Raw genomic sequence first — 18,527 nt, forward strand, 5'->3', positions numbered from 1 at the left:
AAGCAGAAAAGGCCAGCCTCTCATTTAAATATATACAGAAGAGCAAACCCTTTCAAAGAGCTACTCCAGACTGATGCAGCAGCAGCAGCACACAGCTGACTTATCCCAAATAACTGTTCTCACATTGGCAGTGAAAACAAACTTGAGCAGTACAATAACACTGGGATGTGCACCTCTCGTTCCCACCAGCCTCTGTGAAAATAAGCAGAGCTGAGACTGTGAGAAAACAGCAGAGAGTAATTCAAACCCTCACGCCACACATGCAGGAAAACCTAAATATTTATCTTAGAGACACAGACTGCAAAGCTTCTGTTGGGGAGGAAGAACAGGGGACAACAAAACTGATTCTCAGGAATCCTCAGCAATGCTTTGCAGAAGCCAAAAGAAAAATCTAAACGGGCAAGTGGGAGCAGATGGATTACCAAAGGGACACAAAGCCTTAATGCTTTGACCTGAACTGTAAGAAGAAGATGCACTTTCAAAACTGGGTCAGGCATGGAGCTCCTCTCCTGTGAGGACAGACTGAGGGAGTTGGGGCTGTTCAGTCTGGAGACCTAATTGTGGCCTTCCAGTATCTGAGGAGGGCTACAAGAAAGCTGGGGAGGGACTTTTGAGGGTGTCAGGGAGGGATAGGACTGAGGGGAATGGAGCAAAACTAAAAATGGATAGATTCTGATTGGATGTTAGGAAGAACCATGAGGGTGGTGAGAGATTGGCACAATTTGCCCAGGGGCGTGGTGGAAGCCTCATCCCTGGAGGTTTTTAGGGCCAGGCTGGATGTGGCTCCAGGCAACCTGACCTAGTGGAAAGCTTCCCTGGCCATGGCAGTGGGGTTGGAACTGGCTGATCCTTGAGGTTCCTTTCAACCCTAACAATTCTATGATTCCTATCTGGGAACTGTTCAGAAAGCTATGGAAGAGATTTCACTTCCTAGCTGGAGTAAATCCTCTTCAGGTTCTTTCTCCTGACAGCCTGAAAAGCATCAAAAACTGCAGTGTCCCTACAGGAAAATTCTGGATGCAAACCAACTCATGTATTGAGTTCCCTTTGTATGTGAACCACAAACAGCAGACCTAAGAACTGCAACATTTACATTTTTCTTAATTTTCCTATTGGCAAAGCGAGAGAGCTGTTAAATGCAGTCAAAGCCCTTTTATTTGTCTTCTCTGTTAACTCTGGTCTTGGTCTTCTCTTCCATTGTGGAGGCTGGATGAAACACTGCAATGCCTGCAGTGAATACCTCAGATTTCCCCTTGAAGTCTTCCTGTGATAGGTGTTACTGCTCAGATGACAGCTGCCCTGTGCTGTGCCAAGTTTTGTGTTCCACCTACTCAGAGAGCTGATGGACAGGAATGTCCTCTTCAGTAGAGTGTGTTCTGATGTTTATTCATTCCCACAAACTAGGATGTCAGTATGATCCCATCTGATGACTATCCATCAGTAGCTTATTTACTCTACAACTGCTTATTTTTCCAGCAAGCTTCTGTTTTGCAGATTTCTGCTCTCTGTGGCTCCAGCACCAGAGCATACAAATAAACTTGCTCAGGGTCATACACCTCCTGGCTTCCCCATAGATATTTTTTTCCCCTCAACTGTCTTGTATTCACCAAATTCCCCAGAGGAAACAAGCAGAAGTATTGTCTAGACTGGTTAAAAATCAGATAAGTCCACTCTTGGGGCACAACTTTCAGTTAGTTCTCAGAGCCCCTAATGGCCCTGTTACTTCTCATGCCATCAGAACACACCCTCATGCAACAGCAAAATACAATGCCTTTCACTCCACTCCTCCACCAAGATCTGCTCCTGCCAATTATGACCTTTACCTGTATCTTATCTCACCCAAATACCAAAGCCAAGCACTACTTATAAAGCCAGACCCTCATCTTCAGTGACTTTCTGCAAGATTTGAAGATGGTTTAAAATCATAGAATGGCTTAGGTTGGAAAGGACCCCAGAGATCATCTACCCTGACCCCATTGCCATGGGCAGGGACACCTCTCAACTAGACTCAGCGGCTCAAGGCCTCATCCAACCTGGCCTTGAATACCCCCTGGGAGGAGGCATCCACAACCTCCCTGGGCAGCCTATTCCAGAGTCTCACCACCCTTGTAATGAAGAACTTCCTCAGCTCCAGTCTAACCCTACCCTGTCTCAGCTTCATATCATTCCCCCTTGTCCTGTCTCTAGACACCCTCACGAAAAGCTCCTCTGCAGCCTTCCTGTAGGATCCCTTCAGGTACCAGAAGGCAGCTCTCAAGTCCCCCTGGACCTTATGCATGTGATTTACCTACACATAAAGTTTACATATATATATAAAGCCAAATGAAAAGTATAATTCAGTCGTTAAGGAAAGGCACAAAACAACTCAGGAGGGCAGAGGCTGTTGTTTCTGGAGGGCTCCCACGTGCCTGCAGTTATCTTCTAAGACTCACAGGTGACGTGAACCATGTTTTACACACTTGAAAACCTTTTGGCCACTTGTGACAAGCTGGGTTGGTAGTTGGTGCATTAAAAGCATTCCCTGCCAGTGTTTGGTCTCAGGGTTGTACTCACATTGGCAGTCAGCTGAGTCGTCAGAGCTGACACTTTCTCTTGGGACGCGTCCAGCTCTCTTCGCAGCTTGCGGATCTGTGTGTTGGAAGAGAGCTCTTTACTGCACCAGAACGTGGAGCATGAAAACAGCAAGACACAAAATGCAGAGTGTCTTGACAGAACATTCATGCTTGTCAAACACAGTGTGCTCTTACCTCTGACTGGCACTTCTCTTCAGGCTGTAAAATAAAACCAGAGGAAAATAGGTGAGGGTACTACAACACAACCAGCTGCCCAAATTCACGGCAGCTTTCAATGCATTTCTTTTCAGTTCACAAACTTTAGTGTCAATTCCTTACATTGCATCCTCACATCCATACTCAGTCTAAAATACTCTCCTAGTTTATCTGCTCTTCAGGAAAACAGGCTGCTCAGGAAGTACTCTTCCCTGCAAGAAGGATTTTTGGCTCCATTTCCTCACCTGCTGATCAGTGCACCCCTGAGTCTGAGCAACAGAATGGTGAAATCCTAGCTCCCTACCTAAGGGACTATGTGGGACTCTGAAAGGCCACAGCTGTCACAGAACATGGCTGATCCTTAGGCAATTCCCTTCCTCCCATGCTCAGCTCTCCATGGGATGGAGACTGGGGTTTTGCATTACAAAGTGATGCAAAAGCAGGAATCAGTTGCGCTTGGCTGCTGCCTAGGCACTCTGCTGATGACAAAGTGAGGACACAACTAATTACCTGAGAAGGCAAAGAGGATGTACTGACCAGTTGCTGTGGTCTGCATGATGAAATTGTGGCTACTATGGTTTGTTTCTAACCCAAGTCATCTGCTAAAGAGGAGCATATGGCAGGAGGTTAGACACTGCACTGTGCTCATGTCCACTACCAGCCATCAGGCAAATGATACCCAGCAAACCACACTATGCAGAGCCACTGCTGCTTGGGCAGCAAGCACAGAAACCAGAAGCTTAGATAGCAGCTGCTGAGGGCTCTCCTTAAGGCTTCTCAGCATTAGAAACAACAGCCCAGAGGAAAAGGTCTGCTCTCCATCCTTCATTATCTGTTTGGGCTTCATACAGACCTTCCTGAGGGGCGAGGTCAATAATGAAAGGTGGTACTGTCAATTTATTATCAGTCTCAAGGTCATGTTCCACATGCAGCCTCCTAACAATGAAACATGCCTGTGAAATAATGCTAAAAACACTGTGCTGGCTTGACTGACTTCACAGACAGTTACACAGAGCTTCCAAGAGCAAGTTCCTTCAGGTACTCTTATGCCCCATCTGCTTGTCTCAGCCACGGATGTGTGGCTAAGTGTGAAGCTGCATCGTACCTGCATAACCTTTTGAAATTAAAGATCTTTATTTAATTAACACATCATACTGAAGCAACTTTTAATCCACTTTTTTAGGAGGGTTGTGCTTTATGAAACCCCCAAAATTGTGGTCACAGCATGCAAGAAACACATGATCCACCTTTCATCTGCCTAGCGTGGATATCAGCAGCAGGGAAGCCGCTGGGATTTAACCCTCAGTGCCAAATGCTTCTGTAGAGACTCCTGTGGGCTGGAACCTGCTGTGCCCCTCCAAGGAGCTAGAGAAAAGCTAGGTGAGGCAGAGATCTGTGTGCTGCAGCCTCACTTATGCATGGGCATAGTCTTCACTTCCAAGGTCTTCCACAGTGTACGTTAAAATGGAGTATTAGAAGAAAATAAGTAAATGCAACACACAATTAAAAAGCTCCTGGATTTTCAACCTCCAGAAGCAGCTCACCTACTTTTGGAGACAATATTACTGGCACAGTGACCAATTGGCATCTTTAGGATGATTAGAACCTGTGCATTAAAAAACTTAAACTACTTTAGGAGCAGACCATTAATACAAGGCTGGAACGACTTGACTCAGCAAATTTTGGGCTGCTTTAGGTAATGAAGTTCAAACCTCCTCAGATCTGCTGAAGCCCTTTGTAGTAAAACCTCTTTAGCACAGCTGTAAAATACTGACTCCAAAAGAAATTGCTGCTTCTAGGCCATGAAGGTCTCTGTTTGATGAGGATACTGCTGAATACCCACAGACATCTCTATGGCCAGAAACATTTCTTTCCTGACTTTTAGAACACAACCAAATCCCAAAGTGCTTTTTGCCCTCCTCTTTGAATGGCAAAGCTAATTAGCACAATGAGAGCAAACAAAAAATGGCTCACTTCAGTATACTCACCGTTGAATAAATAGATGAGGTACTGGACACCAAGGAGAGGGAAGAACCATGCACTAAAAGGAAAGAAAATGAAACACAATTCATACCCACACACTAAACCACCCAGTGGAGTCACCACAGATCATCCACTGCCAGCTACCAGCCCACTGAAGAAATACTTTCTCAAATTTCATCATCCATCATGAACTTTCAATGAGATTATTGCACCACCAACACACCCTTTGAAGGATGCATGGTCAGATAATGCAATCCAGAAGTGTGGATTTGGTAAAGCTGTGTTAACAAGGGTTGTTTTTTTTCAGGGGGGAGGATGAGGTGTGGTCAAGAAGATTAAAAATACAAGTTTCAAGAGAGATTTGTTGAGAAATAAGTCAATTCTCTGCACAGCTCAGGTAAGACTTGCAAAAGGGCTTACACAGCAATAGATTAACTGAATGGAAGGAGAGGTTATCAAAAATAAACCATGGAAGCACAGACTCCCAGAATGGCTCAGGTTGGAAAGGACCACAGAGATCATCTGCTGAAGCTGTCCTTTCTGCTGCTGAAATGGGAAAAATCACCTTTATTTTTCATTTTCAGAAGCAAAATACATCAAAGTGAAAGTTCCATTCAAACTTCAGGCACCTTCACACAAATGACACCGTGCTGAACTGCTGTGTCTTTCATCTAAAGTCTCCAGTGTAGAAAAGCAGCCATTTTGCTCTAATTGCCTACTGCAATTCTCCTACACATAATAAATGGGCTCTGCTTTCCCATTGACCTTATATCCTAAGGCAAGGCTGGAAAGAGAGGCAAACAAAGCCTAAGTTGGCTTCTGGAGGAGTTGGAGACAACTAATAAAGCCCACAAGAAAGTCAGAATGAATAAAACCCCAAACAAACCCAAACCCACAAAGAAACCCCACAAAACTCTCAGCCATTTGCTTTTTCTAGTTAATCATATTTTCAATTAAAATGATCATTACAGCTGGCTGTTAAGGACTGCACTGCATGAAGGGCACAAAAATTAAGTGGTGTGAGTCAGACCCAGGGTCTGTCTAATCGTCTGCTCCATCTCTGCCTGCAACCACAGCCCATGTTTAGGGAAAAGAATGCAAGGAGGAGGCAGCTAGCCAGTGACTTTTCCCCAGGTGCACCTTTGAATCTTCTGGGAATCAGCAGGGATGGAAATTCCTGAGCTGGAAACTGCAAGCAGACCATTATTTTTTTATAGCTGCTGTGACCTCTCTACCATCAGCTTGCTCAGCTGCTTCTGGATCCACTGACACCAGCACATAAAACTCTCCTTGCGTTTAGAAATAGAATTCTTTGCAGTTGTTTTAGACCTGCTGCTGAATCGGTCAGTTCCCGAAGTGCCTCCACATCCCTGTGACATAGAATCATAGAAGTGCTAGGGTTGGAAGGGACCTCAAGGATCAGCCAGTTCCAACCCCCCTGCCATGGGCAGGGACCCCTCACACTAGATCAGGTTGCTCAGAGCCACATCCAGCCTGGCTTGAAAACCTCCAGGGATGGACATAAGTAAAGGAGGCCTTGAGCAGCCTGCTCTAGTGGCAGGGGTCCCAGCCCATGGCAGGGGGGTTGGAGTAGATGACCTCTAAGGCCCCTTCCAACCCAAACCCTTCTGCCAATCTATGAATTGCCACTGCATCGTTTCAGAGCAAATATACTTTGGGATTTCTATTTTCAGGGACAATGAAGGAGTTAATATTTTTGTGCAATTGCTTTTTAAAAGTGTCTGCAGATGGCTACTTTAAGGCTATTTAATTAGGAGCCTGAAGGCAGTTATGCTCTTGATGTGATTCCTGTTTTCTGCAGCTAACGTGCATCTGCATGCAGGCTACAAACCCAGAGTGGTTTGGAGCTGTTATTTCAAAGCACTCCAGGAGCTTATGCAAGCATTTATCATTTTGAATGTTAGAGAAGGAACAGCCTAGCTGTGATCAACTGCCCAAAGAGTAGAAAGAGCAACAGGCACTGCAGTCAGTAGCACAAAAGGGAATTCCAGTTTATATCCTAATGACAGCTTGTTTTAATTCCTTCCTCTTCAGCAGGTCGAAGTGTCAGGGTGGAGCATGCGAGGAAACCGGAGAGCCAAGAGCCCACTTCAGCTTTTATCCCTGAAGTTCTGGATGGTTTGGAGGCTCTTCCTGCTGGCATCTCTCCAGTCCTGAGAAGCCCTTCCTATCTAAAGAATTCTGTTCTGCAAGGCTGACTAACATTGGGACCTACATGCTGTGCTATGAGACAACATGACTGTGCTTCACGCCAGGGAGCCCAAAGGAACAAAGGCTTTAAGAATAAATCCTAGTCCTGCTGAACTTAATAAGAATATAATGTCCTGTAATCTTATATGCTAATAAATAAAGCTTACCAGACTACTTCCTAAATATTTAAGACCTGGATTTATGCTTCATGGACAGTAGCTGATTGTACAAAGCCAATTTGTTCACTAACCACACAATCAATCTCTCTAATACTTTTTGATCCTCTCTCTCAAGGTGAGGTGTTCATACTTTTCAATCCTCTCATTCTGTGCAGGTGAATTAGATCCCCAGGTCTGAAAGCACGGGGTGTTATGTAAGCCCTGTTTAGAACCACTTGCTCACAGCTTGTGACTCCCTGAGGAATAAGCAGGAGCTGCCTTCTGCACAGCCAGGGAAGGGACAGAAGACCTTTAACCTCAAGACAAAAATACAGAGACTGCACCAAGCCATGCACTTCACCTGGCACAACATTATTGTTATTCTTTTAGCTACCAAAAACTTAGGAAAGCCTGAAAGGGACTTCTTCAGCATGTTCCCTGTAGAGTCCAATCCCTTCCTCACACATAAAAGTGGTATTTTCCCACTGCTTTCAACTTCAAGACTTGGTGGACTTTTCTTGGGCATCATTTTTATTACCCTTTCTAACCAAATGAAAAGCTCTTGGTAGGACATTTCAGCTAACTCCTCCTTGTTCTTCTCTTAAAAAAAGAGTAATAAAGTTTTTCACAGACTATATTAAGAAACTCTTCAGTAAAACAGAAGCAGAACAAAGCATCCAGCAGTCTTTGACTGCTCGTGGTGATCCAGCCTTCTGAGAGCACGGCACAAACAAAGGTTAATTCCTGCAACAACACAACTTTTAGCCCTGCAGCATTACTCTAACAATTTCCAATCCCTAATGAAAATCCTCAGCCACAGGCTTCTAAAATACAATTAACTGTAATGGAGTTAGATTGGCTAAACTAAATAATGAATCAGCCCTGAATCTTGCCAGACCCATACCCAATGCACATTTCCTCCCCCCTCCCAGTAGCAGAAAACTGATGGGATAACCAGGATCTGGAGGTCCCTTGGGGCAATTTAAGGCCCCTAGGAGCACTTAAGAGTGGATCTAGAGGAGCAGCAGCTTGTATTAACACTGCTGAGTAAGTGCAGGTCTTCAGCAGTGGAGAAAGCAACCAGCAAAGGTTTGTGTGACTTGTAGTGGCTAAGTTGTTCACAGGCAACCAAGCTGCCAATCCTTGCCAGGAAAGAGATCTCAGAATCACAGAGCTAGTGCTGAAAGAGCTTCCCATGACCTTCCCACGAACCACTACCAGAGCTCACCCCACCTGTAACTTCTCAAAATGCAACCCTTGAGGGGTTGCTTGATCAGTAGCAACCCAACTAAGTATTTATTTATGGGCAAATGTCCTTTTCTTCTCATATTTACAAGGACTTCTTTTCTCAGGAGTGATTGCCTGTCTGCAAGGATGACAAGGAATGAAAAGAACCACCCAGATAATTTTTAAGAGCGAGCCAGGTCTCCTCTGTGGAAGCTGTGTGATATCAACCCAGGACATTCAGCAGAAATAAAAAGTAAAGACAACATGAATACAGATTAAACACTGGGAAAAGTCACTGGAATAGGAAAAAAGCAGCCTGGCTGATAGCAACTATTTAGACTGAGAGCTCCACACAGAGAATCACAGAATCATAGAATGGTCTGGGTTGGAAGGGACCTCTGAAGGTCATCCAGTCCAACCCCCTCTGCAGGCAGCAGGGACATCCTCCACTAGAGCAGGTTGTTCAGAGCCCTGTCGAGGCTCACCTTGAATATCCGCAGGGATGGGGCCCCAACCACCTTCCTGGGCAACCTGTTCCAGTGTTTCACTGCCCTCATGGTAAAGAACCTGTTCCTAACATCCATCTAAATCTGCTCTTCTCTAGTTTGAAGCCATTGCCTCTTGTCCTGTCACTGCAGGCCTTTGCAAACAGACCTTGTGCAGCCTTCTTGTAGTACCCTTCAGGTACTGGCAGGCTGCTATTAGGTACTGGAAGGTTTCTATGAGGTCTCACTGGATCCTTCTCTTCTGCAGGCTGAACACCCCCAGCTCCCTGCTATGAGCCTGTCCTCATAGCAGAGCTGCTCCAACCCCCTGATCATTTTTGTGGCCCTCCTCTGGACCTGCTCCCCCAGGTCCATGTCCTCCCTGTGTTGAGGACTCCAGAGAACTGTGCTCTGGAACGAGCCCTGTGCTGAACTCAAAAGCACCACCCTTCACACCTGCTTTATCATAGAATCAATAAGGTTGGAAAAGACCTCAGATATCATCAAGTCCAACCTGTCACCCAACACCTCATGACTACTAAACCATGGCTCCAAGTGCCACATCCAATCCCTTTTTGAACACTTCCAGGGACAGCGACTCCACCACCCCCCTGGGCAGCACATCCCAATGGCCAGTTCCTCTTTCTGTGAGGCACTTTCTCCTCACCTCCAGCCTAACCTTCCCCTGGCACAGTTTGAGACTGCATCCTCTTGTTCTGGTGCTGGTTTATGCAAGAATGCCTTCCCCTGATGGATTCCAGCAGCACCAGCAGGGACTTCACTGACCTTCCTCGAAGCCGTCGCGGAAGGAGCCGGAGCGGCTCATGGTCCTGCTCTTCTCGTCCAGGGACATGGAGCTGTTCCTGAAGCGCGTGTCGCTGTAGGGGTCGTAGGGACCGTCGGCGTTGGACAGGCTGTGAGTCCGCAGCATGGTTGGATTTGACAGGCTCATCTGGGCTGCAGTGGTTGGACTTGCTGGAAAGGGAAGGATAAACACCAATTTATTTGCCTGGCCACAAATCTTTGCCCCTCATTCTTGCTCAATGAAGAAAGAGAAATCGAGGTTTCATTTTTTTCTGCCTTTCTTTAAGGCATGTGTTTTTTTCCATGCAATCCTCTCCAGACTTCATTCCTTTTCTAGAGTCAATGGATTCAAACCAGAGACATGCAAATCCAGCTAGCAAGTAACAAACCCCAATTAAAGGAGGTAATTTGAAGCACTGGGTGATATATCTGTGCCGCTACAGACAAGCTCAGCCAACTCACTAACACCTCCTAGGCACCAAATAACAAACCCAGGGTGAATTTTGAACTGTCTGCCTCCAAAAGGACTTAAAGGCCCAAACGAATTGAAACTAGGACTTTGCCTGTATAGAACAGGCCTCTTGAACACCCCCCCAAAGTCTTCAGGTTCTCAGCAGATGACATTTTCCTCTGTATTTCAGTCTCTCTTGTTTCCTCAGGGTGGTGTTTTGCAGGATTGCCTCTTTCCACAGAGGGTCCCAAGGACTACAAAATACCAGTTTTGCCTCAACAGCCAGCACTCTCCTAGGCAGTGTTTAGAGCACCAAGTGCCTGCTCCAGTTCCATGGTTTCTTGAAGAACTTCAGTGCTGAATTCATACCTGCTCAGCACTGAGAAGCAGATGATTTGTGGGGGAGAAAAAAATTGCTGTTCAGCTGGCAGGTTGCTCCAGGTGTGTTGCCACTGCCTGTTTACACACCAGCAGGTGATGCAATATTACTAAACAGGTAGGCAACATCTTGGGAGTCATAGAATCACAGAAAAATCAAGGTTTGAAAAGACCTCTAAGATCAAGCCCAGCTGTCAACACACCACCACCACACCTACTAAACTGTGTCCTGAAGCAACTCTACCACCTCCCTGGGCAGCCTGTTCCAATGCCTGACCACTCTTCCAGTAAAGAAATATCCAATCTAACCTTCCTCTGGCACACCTTGAGGCCATTTCCTCTCATCCTATTTCTAGTTACTTGGAAGAGGAGCTGGGGTTGTTTAGCCTGGAGGAGAGGAGGCTCAGGGGAGACCTTACTGCTCTCTACAACTACCTGAAGGGAGGTTGTAGCCAAGTGGGGGTTGGTCTCTTCTCCCAGGCAACCTGCATCAGAACAAGAGGACACAGTCTCAAGCTGTGCCAGGGGAGGCTTAGGCTGGAGGTGAGGAGAAAGTTCTTCCCAGCAAGAGGAATTGGCCACTGGAATGTGCTGCCCAGGAAAGTGGTGGAGTCCCCATTCCTGGAGGTGTTCAAAAAAGGCTTGGATGTGCCACTTGAAGCCATGGTTTAGTTAGTCATAAGATGTTGGGTGATAGGTTGGACTTGGTGATCTCTTGAGGTCTTTTCCAACCTTATTGATTCTATGATTCACACAAACCTCCTTTCAGGTAGCTGTAGCAAGCAATGAGGTCTTCCCTCAGCCGCCTCTGCTCCAGACTAAACAATCCCAACTCTCTCAGTCACTCCTTATGAGACTGTTTCACCAGCTTCTCGACATGCTCCAGCAGCTCAATGTCCTTCTTATTAGAGGTGTATTAGAGGTATGGGCTGTATTAGAGGTGTGGGCTCACCAGTGCTGAGTGCAGGGCCTCTGAGCACACCAGTGTGAGATGTTAACCAACAACTCTAGGGAACAGCTCACAACTTCTATTTGGAGCAGCTGATTACTCTCAGAGAAGTATTTTCCAAGAGTTAGTACTCCCAGCATGCCACCTTTGGGCATACAAGATAACAATGCTGATTAGTCACATTCATTTCACTGGAAGTGCTTCCTGAAGCTGAACCTGGTCTTGGAGCTGCTGCAAGCAACTGAGGTTGTGTAATAAGCTATTTTCAACTCCCATCATCCAAACAGGTAACCGCTCACCAAGCTGTGAGAAGTTAAATCTAGTTCCAGAGGGTGATGTTATACTGGAGCCAGATGAAAATGGGGAATTGCCAGCAGTATCCTGAAGCCCTCCTGCTGAGTGGGACCTCAGCCATTCTTTTGCATCTTCTTGGTTCCGGAGCTGGGAGGACGGAGCGTACCTGCGAAAACAAGAGAGGTTGCTCAAAGTGAACTCTTGACACTTAGTCAAAAAGGAAAAGGAAAATCAAAACAACAAACTTCAACCACAAAATGTTACAAGAGCTGGGGAGGGAAAGGGGGAAAGCAGAATGGAAGGACTCTCATGTGACACTTAAGGATTAAAATGACATAAACCCAACACAATTCTGAACTAAGGAGCCGCTCCACGCTGTTCTAAGATGTTATTAATTCATCCCACTTCTGTTTGGGAAACAAAAAACCAACCAAAACCCCTCAAACCTCCTTCCTTTCCTGTGGCTTCAGTAGTAACCAAACGAAAAACTACAGATAGGGTGTTAGGGAGTGATAGGACTAGGGGGAATGGGGCAAAACCAGAAATGGGTAGATTGAGATTGGATGTGAGGAAGAAATTCTTCCCCATGAGGGTGGTGAGAGACTGGCACAGGTTGCTCAGGCAGATGGTGGAAGCCTCACCCCTCGAGGTTTTTGCAGCCAGGCTGGATGTGGCTGTGAGCAACCTGCTGTAGTGTGAGGTGTCCCTGCCCATGGCAGTGGGGTTGGAACTGGCTGATCCTTGAGGTCCCTTCCAACCTATGATTCTATCATACTGTGAAGTTGTGTGCTGTGGAATAACCCAGTGTCTGTTAAATATGTGTGACTGAAAAATGAAATCATCCTTTGGAAAACCTTTTCTGTCTTCAGGATATGCCAAAACTCCATCACTGTTTCAATATTCCAGTGCACCACTAATCTGAGTTGGCTTTTGGTTGTATTACAACCAAACTGGAGACAACACAGCCATTATCAGATGTTAAAACAAGTTGTGACCCAGTGATTCATACTCCAGAGGCATTAGTATGAAAGCCTGTGGAGGTGTATCTCAGTTCAGATGAAAACTAACAGCATGAAATCATCACCAAGGAGCCTATGTTTAGCTTCTTCTGAAGGCAAAGAAAACAGCAGAAACATTGCCTGTGCCAACACCAATGGCAAAACACCCACTGGCTTCAGCTGAAGCAAAGGTTTTAACCTGCTTCTGGAGAGCTCTGAACAATTGCTCTGTTCCCACAGGTGTTAAATACGTGACAGGATGCAGGTATCAGCAGAAGCAGCATCATGGAAACACTGCCCTGCTGATGGATTTTGGTGCCTGGCTCATGCTCTGCTAAGAAATATTTATGAGTTACCGGCTCTCCTTCCAAACACTGAACACTTGGAGCCTATTATTAGTTGATATTATCTGTTTAATTTATTAGGTTCCCTCCAGTTTAGGTACTCTGCAGCAAGAGATCACTTATTAAGACTTAGAGTGAACACTGCAGTAATTACCACTGCAAAACTCCAGCTATTTGCAAAACAATACATAAATCCATGCTTCTGCTCATGCCTCAGCACTTAAGCAACAGTCTCTGACTATCTGCATCTCTCAAACTCTGTATGTGTTTCAGTTTACTAAGAAAGGGACTTTAAGCAGCCCTTTTGCTTTAACACACCAAGGATTTTCTTTGGCAGCATGAATACCTACCTCCCCAGCACCCAAAAGAGAGGTTTTAGTTGTTAAGAGACAGACTTGTGAAGCACAGAACCATTTTAAAGAAATCATTTTAAGGAAGGTTTTTAGCACTTGGCTTCAAGGGAGAAATGTGTGCAGCAGAGAACAAATTGCAGCTGCAATTCCAAGGCATCTGCTCAGTGGTCCAAGAAGCTGCACTGAGCAGCTGCAACTTTCTGAGCTGTCTGAGGTATCTTCTGCAAATTCTGTAGCTCTTGAAGTACTTCATTCATACACCCAATGTTGATTACCTTCTCAGAGCCTGGTCTAGGTGTCCCTGCCCATGGTAGGCAGGTTGGGACTGGAAGACCTTCAAAGTCCCTTCCAACCTAACCCCTTCGATGAATCTATCGATATTTTCCCTTGGTGCAGGTTTTTCTTTAATGTTATAAAAATCCCAACCTTACAGCCAGACAAAATGTAGGAGAAGACAACTGCCAGAAGTCTGCTTGGGAATTTGCCTTTTCTTTTCTAGAAGAGAAGAAGTTCTCTCTAAGAGAAGTAAGTATCTTTAAAAAGGAATACGTCCAACCTCATCCTAAAAGGCTTGGCATGACAGTAAAACTCTTTTCTATCTGCATATTAACACCAAGGTTCCTGGGGTGAAAATTTATCTCAAGTCCTTCCACGTAATAACCATAGAAGCTGCAAAATTATTGTTCTCAAGCCAAGCTCAGTGATGGTTTGTGAGATGCTTTTCAGCAATTCAGCCACCAAAAGCCACAGTTCTTGCTCAAGCGGAGAAGCCACTGGGTGGAAAAAAGCACAGTGGTCAATGGCCTTCTTTGAGGATGGAAGAAGGGAGGAGAGGAAGAAGGGAGGAGAGGAAGAAGGGAGGAGAGGAAGAAGGGAGGAGAGGAAGAAGGGAGGAGAGGAAGAAGGGAGGAGAGGAAGAAGGGAGGAGAGGAAGAAGGGAGGAGAGGAAGAAGGGAGGAGAGGAAGAAGGGAGGAGAGGAAGAAGGGAGGAGAGGAAGAAGGGAGGAGAGGAAGAAGGGAGGAGAGGAAGAAGGGAGGAGAGGAAGAAGGGAGGAGAGGAAGAAGGGAGGAGAGGAAGAAGGGAGGAGAGGAAGAAGGGAGGAGAGGAAGAAGGGAGGAGAGGAAGAAGGGAGGAGAGGAAGAAGGGAGGAGAGGAAGAAGGGAGGAGAGGAAGAAGGGAGGAGAGGAAGAAGGGAGGAGAGGAAGAAGGGAGGAGAGGAAGAAGGGAGGAGAGGAAGAAACAATATTGTTGCCACCTCTTGCAAACTGCGACCATCACCACCAGCCACAACAGAAACACAAAGCAAACTCCAAAGCCACAACAAAAGCTGTTAAACCATGTGGAAACACCAATACCTGAGTCCCTTCTTAGGCAAAGTGTTCCTATCAAGATGTGGGTCGCTGCAGAAAAGTTAAAAGAAAACAGCTTCAGAGAAGAACAAAAGGGAAGGAATAAGATCAGGACGAAGGACGAACAAACATCTGCATCACCTTTTCAGAGGAAAAGGTGCTGGGCCCTTCCTACAGAAACATGCAAAAACCTCCTTACCCAGCTGTGGATTTGCACAAACATGCATCTGGTACCATGCCAGTGAAATCTCATCTGTTCACAACCCGATTCTGCTGTCTCTCCTACCCACAATGGGCAAAAATGGCTCTTTAAATGTCAAACAGATCCTTAAAAATGTGCTTTTCAGCAGGCATGAGGCAGGCTGTTTGTGAAAACTGATGAGAATCTTCAAGTCCAAACCACCTTCCTGTCATTCCTTTCAGCAGACACCATGTAGGGAATGCAGCTAATGATGATTAGGCAGCTACAACATAGAGCAGTGAAAGTACTGAGCCTGCACTGTTTAAATTTCCATATCTTAGTTTAAAATTCCAATAACAAAGGGGGGGAAAAAAAAACCCTACCAGTTGTCTAAACCCCAAATATTTATGTTTTTACAACTGATCAACTTATAACTGAGTCTTTCAATTGGTTTTAAAAGAACCCCAAACCCCAGGTGCTTAAATGAATTAATGATAGTCCTTGTAGCTAAATTACAGTGTGAGGGTGGTTACAATTACAGCAGTGAGCAACAGTGAGCTAGAAAGTTTAGATTCAGGTCACCAAGCTACAACTGGGAAGGTTTAGACTGGACATCAGGAAAAAAAATTTCACAGAAAGAGTGATCAACATCCCTGGAAGTTTTTAAGGCCAGGCTGGATGTGGCTCTGAGCAACCTGATCTAGTGTGAGGGTTCCCTGCCCATGGCAGTGGGGTTGGAACTAGATGATCCTTGAGGTCCCTTCCCTCCCTAACAATTCTATGATTGGAATGTGCTGCCCAGGGAGGTGGTTGAGTCACCAACCCTGTGTGCATTTAAAGGTCATTTGGATGTAGTGCTTGGGGGCTAAGGTTTTGGGGTGAACCTTGTAGACTAGGCTGGACTTAGTGATCCTGAGGGTCTTTTCCAGCCTGAATGGTGTCTCTGTGATTTCCTAACTTTAGCATCTGTCTTTCCATAAGGATGTACTCAGGTCCCTGCAAAACACTCACGAGCCAAACTGCAGCAGAAGGTTGACAACACTGAATGACACAGGGACTTCACGACAAAAAGGACAGGCCTGGGAGGCAGTGGGGAAAGCAGCATGCCAGAGGAATGCTGAAATGCTAGTGAGAGTTTTAGACTGGCAGACAAAAAAAAAGGGCAAGATTTTCAAATTGCCTTTGGTAAAGAAATGAAGGTGGGGGGGAATATACACACCCCCCCCCCAAATCAAAACACATTCCCAGCACCAAGAGCACCACCAAACCCATGACGACGCTGCCATATGCCGTTCTCCAGATTGATTTAGGTAGCAGATGAGGAGTTTGAGGGGACTCTCACTGGCATGTCTTTGTGTCAGTTCACACCTGAACAATGAACACAGCAGAGGACTCAGCTGAGCAGTCTGACACAAAACAATTTGCTTCACCGAGATGGGCAACAAACCCTACAGCCTTGAGCGTACTTGCATCCTGAGACAGCATTACCTGTCCTGCCTCCTGGGCAAAGTATTGCGGCAGAATTTGGGGCTAGCAGCAGGGGAAGAAAGAGGGCTAGAAGAGTCGGTCCAACAAGACAGAAAACAAGAGAAGGAATATTAGAATGGAAAGAGGAGAGAACAGAAAGGAGTTACAATAAAACACAAACCCCAGCTGGCACAACATTCTATTCAGAGGGAATCTCCTCCGCTGAAATGCAGCTCCAAAACTTTTTGCTACCTGACTAGAGAGCTGTTCATCAGGATATAGCTGATTCCCAGTGCTTGCAGCAGTACTGCTGCCTTCTGCTGAAGGTCACCCAGAGAGCATGCACTGCAAGTCATTGTCTGGTTTATCCTGGTGTCAGCTCAATGTGCCTTTCATACAGCTCAGATGATGAAAAAGCAGCCCAGTTCCCTCCCCCCCGCCCTGTCTGTTCCCAGCTCCTACTCTTGTGTCCACACAGATACTGACGAATCCCACAGTGTAAGGAGCTGGGAACTGATCAGCCTGAAATACAATTCAGGTGATCATTTTTCAGCTGGAGCCAGCTCCCAGTCTGGTTCACTAAGCATTCACATGAATGGCTGTAACCAAAACACTGCAGGGAGCAGCTGGGGATGGGACAGGGCAGCAGGGAAGGGTTGAGAAGGATCAAGTGACTGGGGAGAAAGGGACTTCTCTTTTCAGCATGACCTCCAGTTTAAAAGCTTGTCAAATGTTATAAACAAGAAGTCTAACAGGAAACAGTTGGCTTCTCAAATCAAGATGGTAACAATGCTGGAGGTTTTTTTGCATATCACTATCAAGTCACCTTTGGAAGGATAACAACAGGATGCAGAATTCAACTATTAGGTATAATAGGACAGTCAAAAAGAGTTGTCAAACACTGGCTGCCACAGCAATTTGAAAACCTCACCTGAACCCTTCCTCTTGCTCTGGACTGGGTTCCTTGCCTGGAAAGGCTGCTTTGTCTATTCTAGTAATACCATTCAGTGTTTTCTAAGAAGCAGAGCTTGATTTGCATCTGCAGAATTGGTTACTGCTGCCAGGACTTCATTGACATTTGGGAGACACAACAAACTCGAGTGACAAAGAGAGAAACCCCACTAACCTTTCAGACAATGTCGTCTTAACACTGTTGGTTCGGACAAAGGGAGTCAGAGAATCATCTTTAGAGGCTGGAATCAAGCCACTGGAGGAGTTGTGGCTCAGCCCACCTCCACTGCTCAGAGAGATATCAATGGATTCACAGCTGGTATGAAGACTGCTGACAGACTGATATCCAATGCCATCCTTGCTAACAGCAGAAGAGCTGCTTGCGTTGGTACCCCAAGTTAAGCTGTTGGAAGGAGCTGAATGTGCTGAGCTGGGACTAGAAGCTAATGGAGACTGGTTCATATCTGTGTTTTTACTGTACAGAGGACTGCTGCCCCCACTGCTCAGCATACCACTGCCAGATGGGGAGTCGAGATTACCCTGCTGGTTCATGGTAGCATGAGGATTAGAGAGGACTACTGAATTTTTCATGTTTTCAGGTGTTGTGATGGGAACTTGTTTATTAGGCTTGCCACCAAAAAGTCTGTGGGAAAAAAAAGACAACAGAAAACATACATAAAATGGAATCTTCAAGGCAAGGACATTTTATATCTAGACCATACAGCTTCTTAGCTTCAGAAAACCAACACTGGATAAATGATCCTAGATTGGACACACACAGCTATAAATTCCATTCATCTCCTTGTCTTCACCTTCAATACAGTCCAGAGACAATGACAGCATCAAATCTGCCTTAGTTGTGTCTGCCCTGAATGATCAAATACCACTTTCACAAAGCTAAAACAGAGCTTACATCACTAGAATATGGCCAGATCATCTTTGGCTCCCCAAGGCAAAAGGATACCAGAGAAACACTGCATTGATTAATCTGAAGCATGGAATATTGAAAGGTTATTGTCCAGGTAAACTCTGTGCAAATCACCAAATGCTCTGCACAGAAGCAGCATTTGCTGGGATGTAACAGGGGAAAAAAATATTTGTTGGTATTAAATGTAGGTTTGTCTTATTTCAGGAGCCAAGCTGACTGGAAACTAGTGTTGAGTGTAGAACGAGAT

At 45.7% G+C, this 18,527-nt stretch overlaps 1 protein-coding gene across 4 annotated transcripts in view; it reads right to left on the reverse strand.

Annotated features, from left to right (window-relative positions):
• NAV2 (neuron navigator 2) overlaps nucleotides 1-18,527 on the reverse strand; it is a 353,869-nt gene that overhangs the window by 26,939 nt on the left and 308,403 nt on the right. For 2 of the 4 annotated variants that reach the window (XM_068148344.1, XM_068148343.1), the window contains 8 exons: nucleotides 17,528-17,995; nucleotides 16,423-16,488; nucleotides 14,760-14,804; nucleotides 11,714-11,874; nucleotides 9,619-9,807; nucleotides 4,757-4,809; nucleotides 2,748-2,771; nucleotides 2,554-2,628 (listed from right to left, as the gene is read on the reverse strand). In XM_068148344.1, the coding sequence (XP_068004445.1) occupies nucleotides 2,554-2,628; nucleotides 2,748-2,771; nucleotides 4,757-4,809; nucleotides 9,619-9,807; nucleotides 11,714-11,874; nucleotides 14,760-14,804; nucleotides 16,423-16,488; nucleotides 17,528-17,995 (1,081 nt within the window). The remainder of the gene's footprint in view (nucleotides 1-2,553; nucleotides 2,629-2,747; nucleotides 2,772-4,756; nucleotides 4,810-9,618; nucleotides 9,808-11,713; nucleotides 11,875-14,759; nucleotides 14,805-16,422; nucleotides 16,489-17,527; nucleotides 17,996-18,527) is intronic. The other 2 variants (XM_068148346.1, XM_068148345.1) reach the window with 1 other exon arrangement.

This window comes from Melanerpes formicivorus, unplaced genomic scaffold (assembly GCF_026170545.1).
Source record: "Melanerpes formicivorus ecotype bairdi unplaced genomic scaffold, bMelFor1.0.p_v2 SCAF_16, whole genome shotgun sequence".
NCBI lineage: Eukaryota > Metazoa > Chordata > Aves > Piciformes > Picidae > Melanerpes > Melanerpes formicivorus.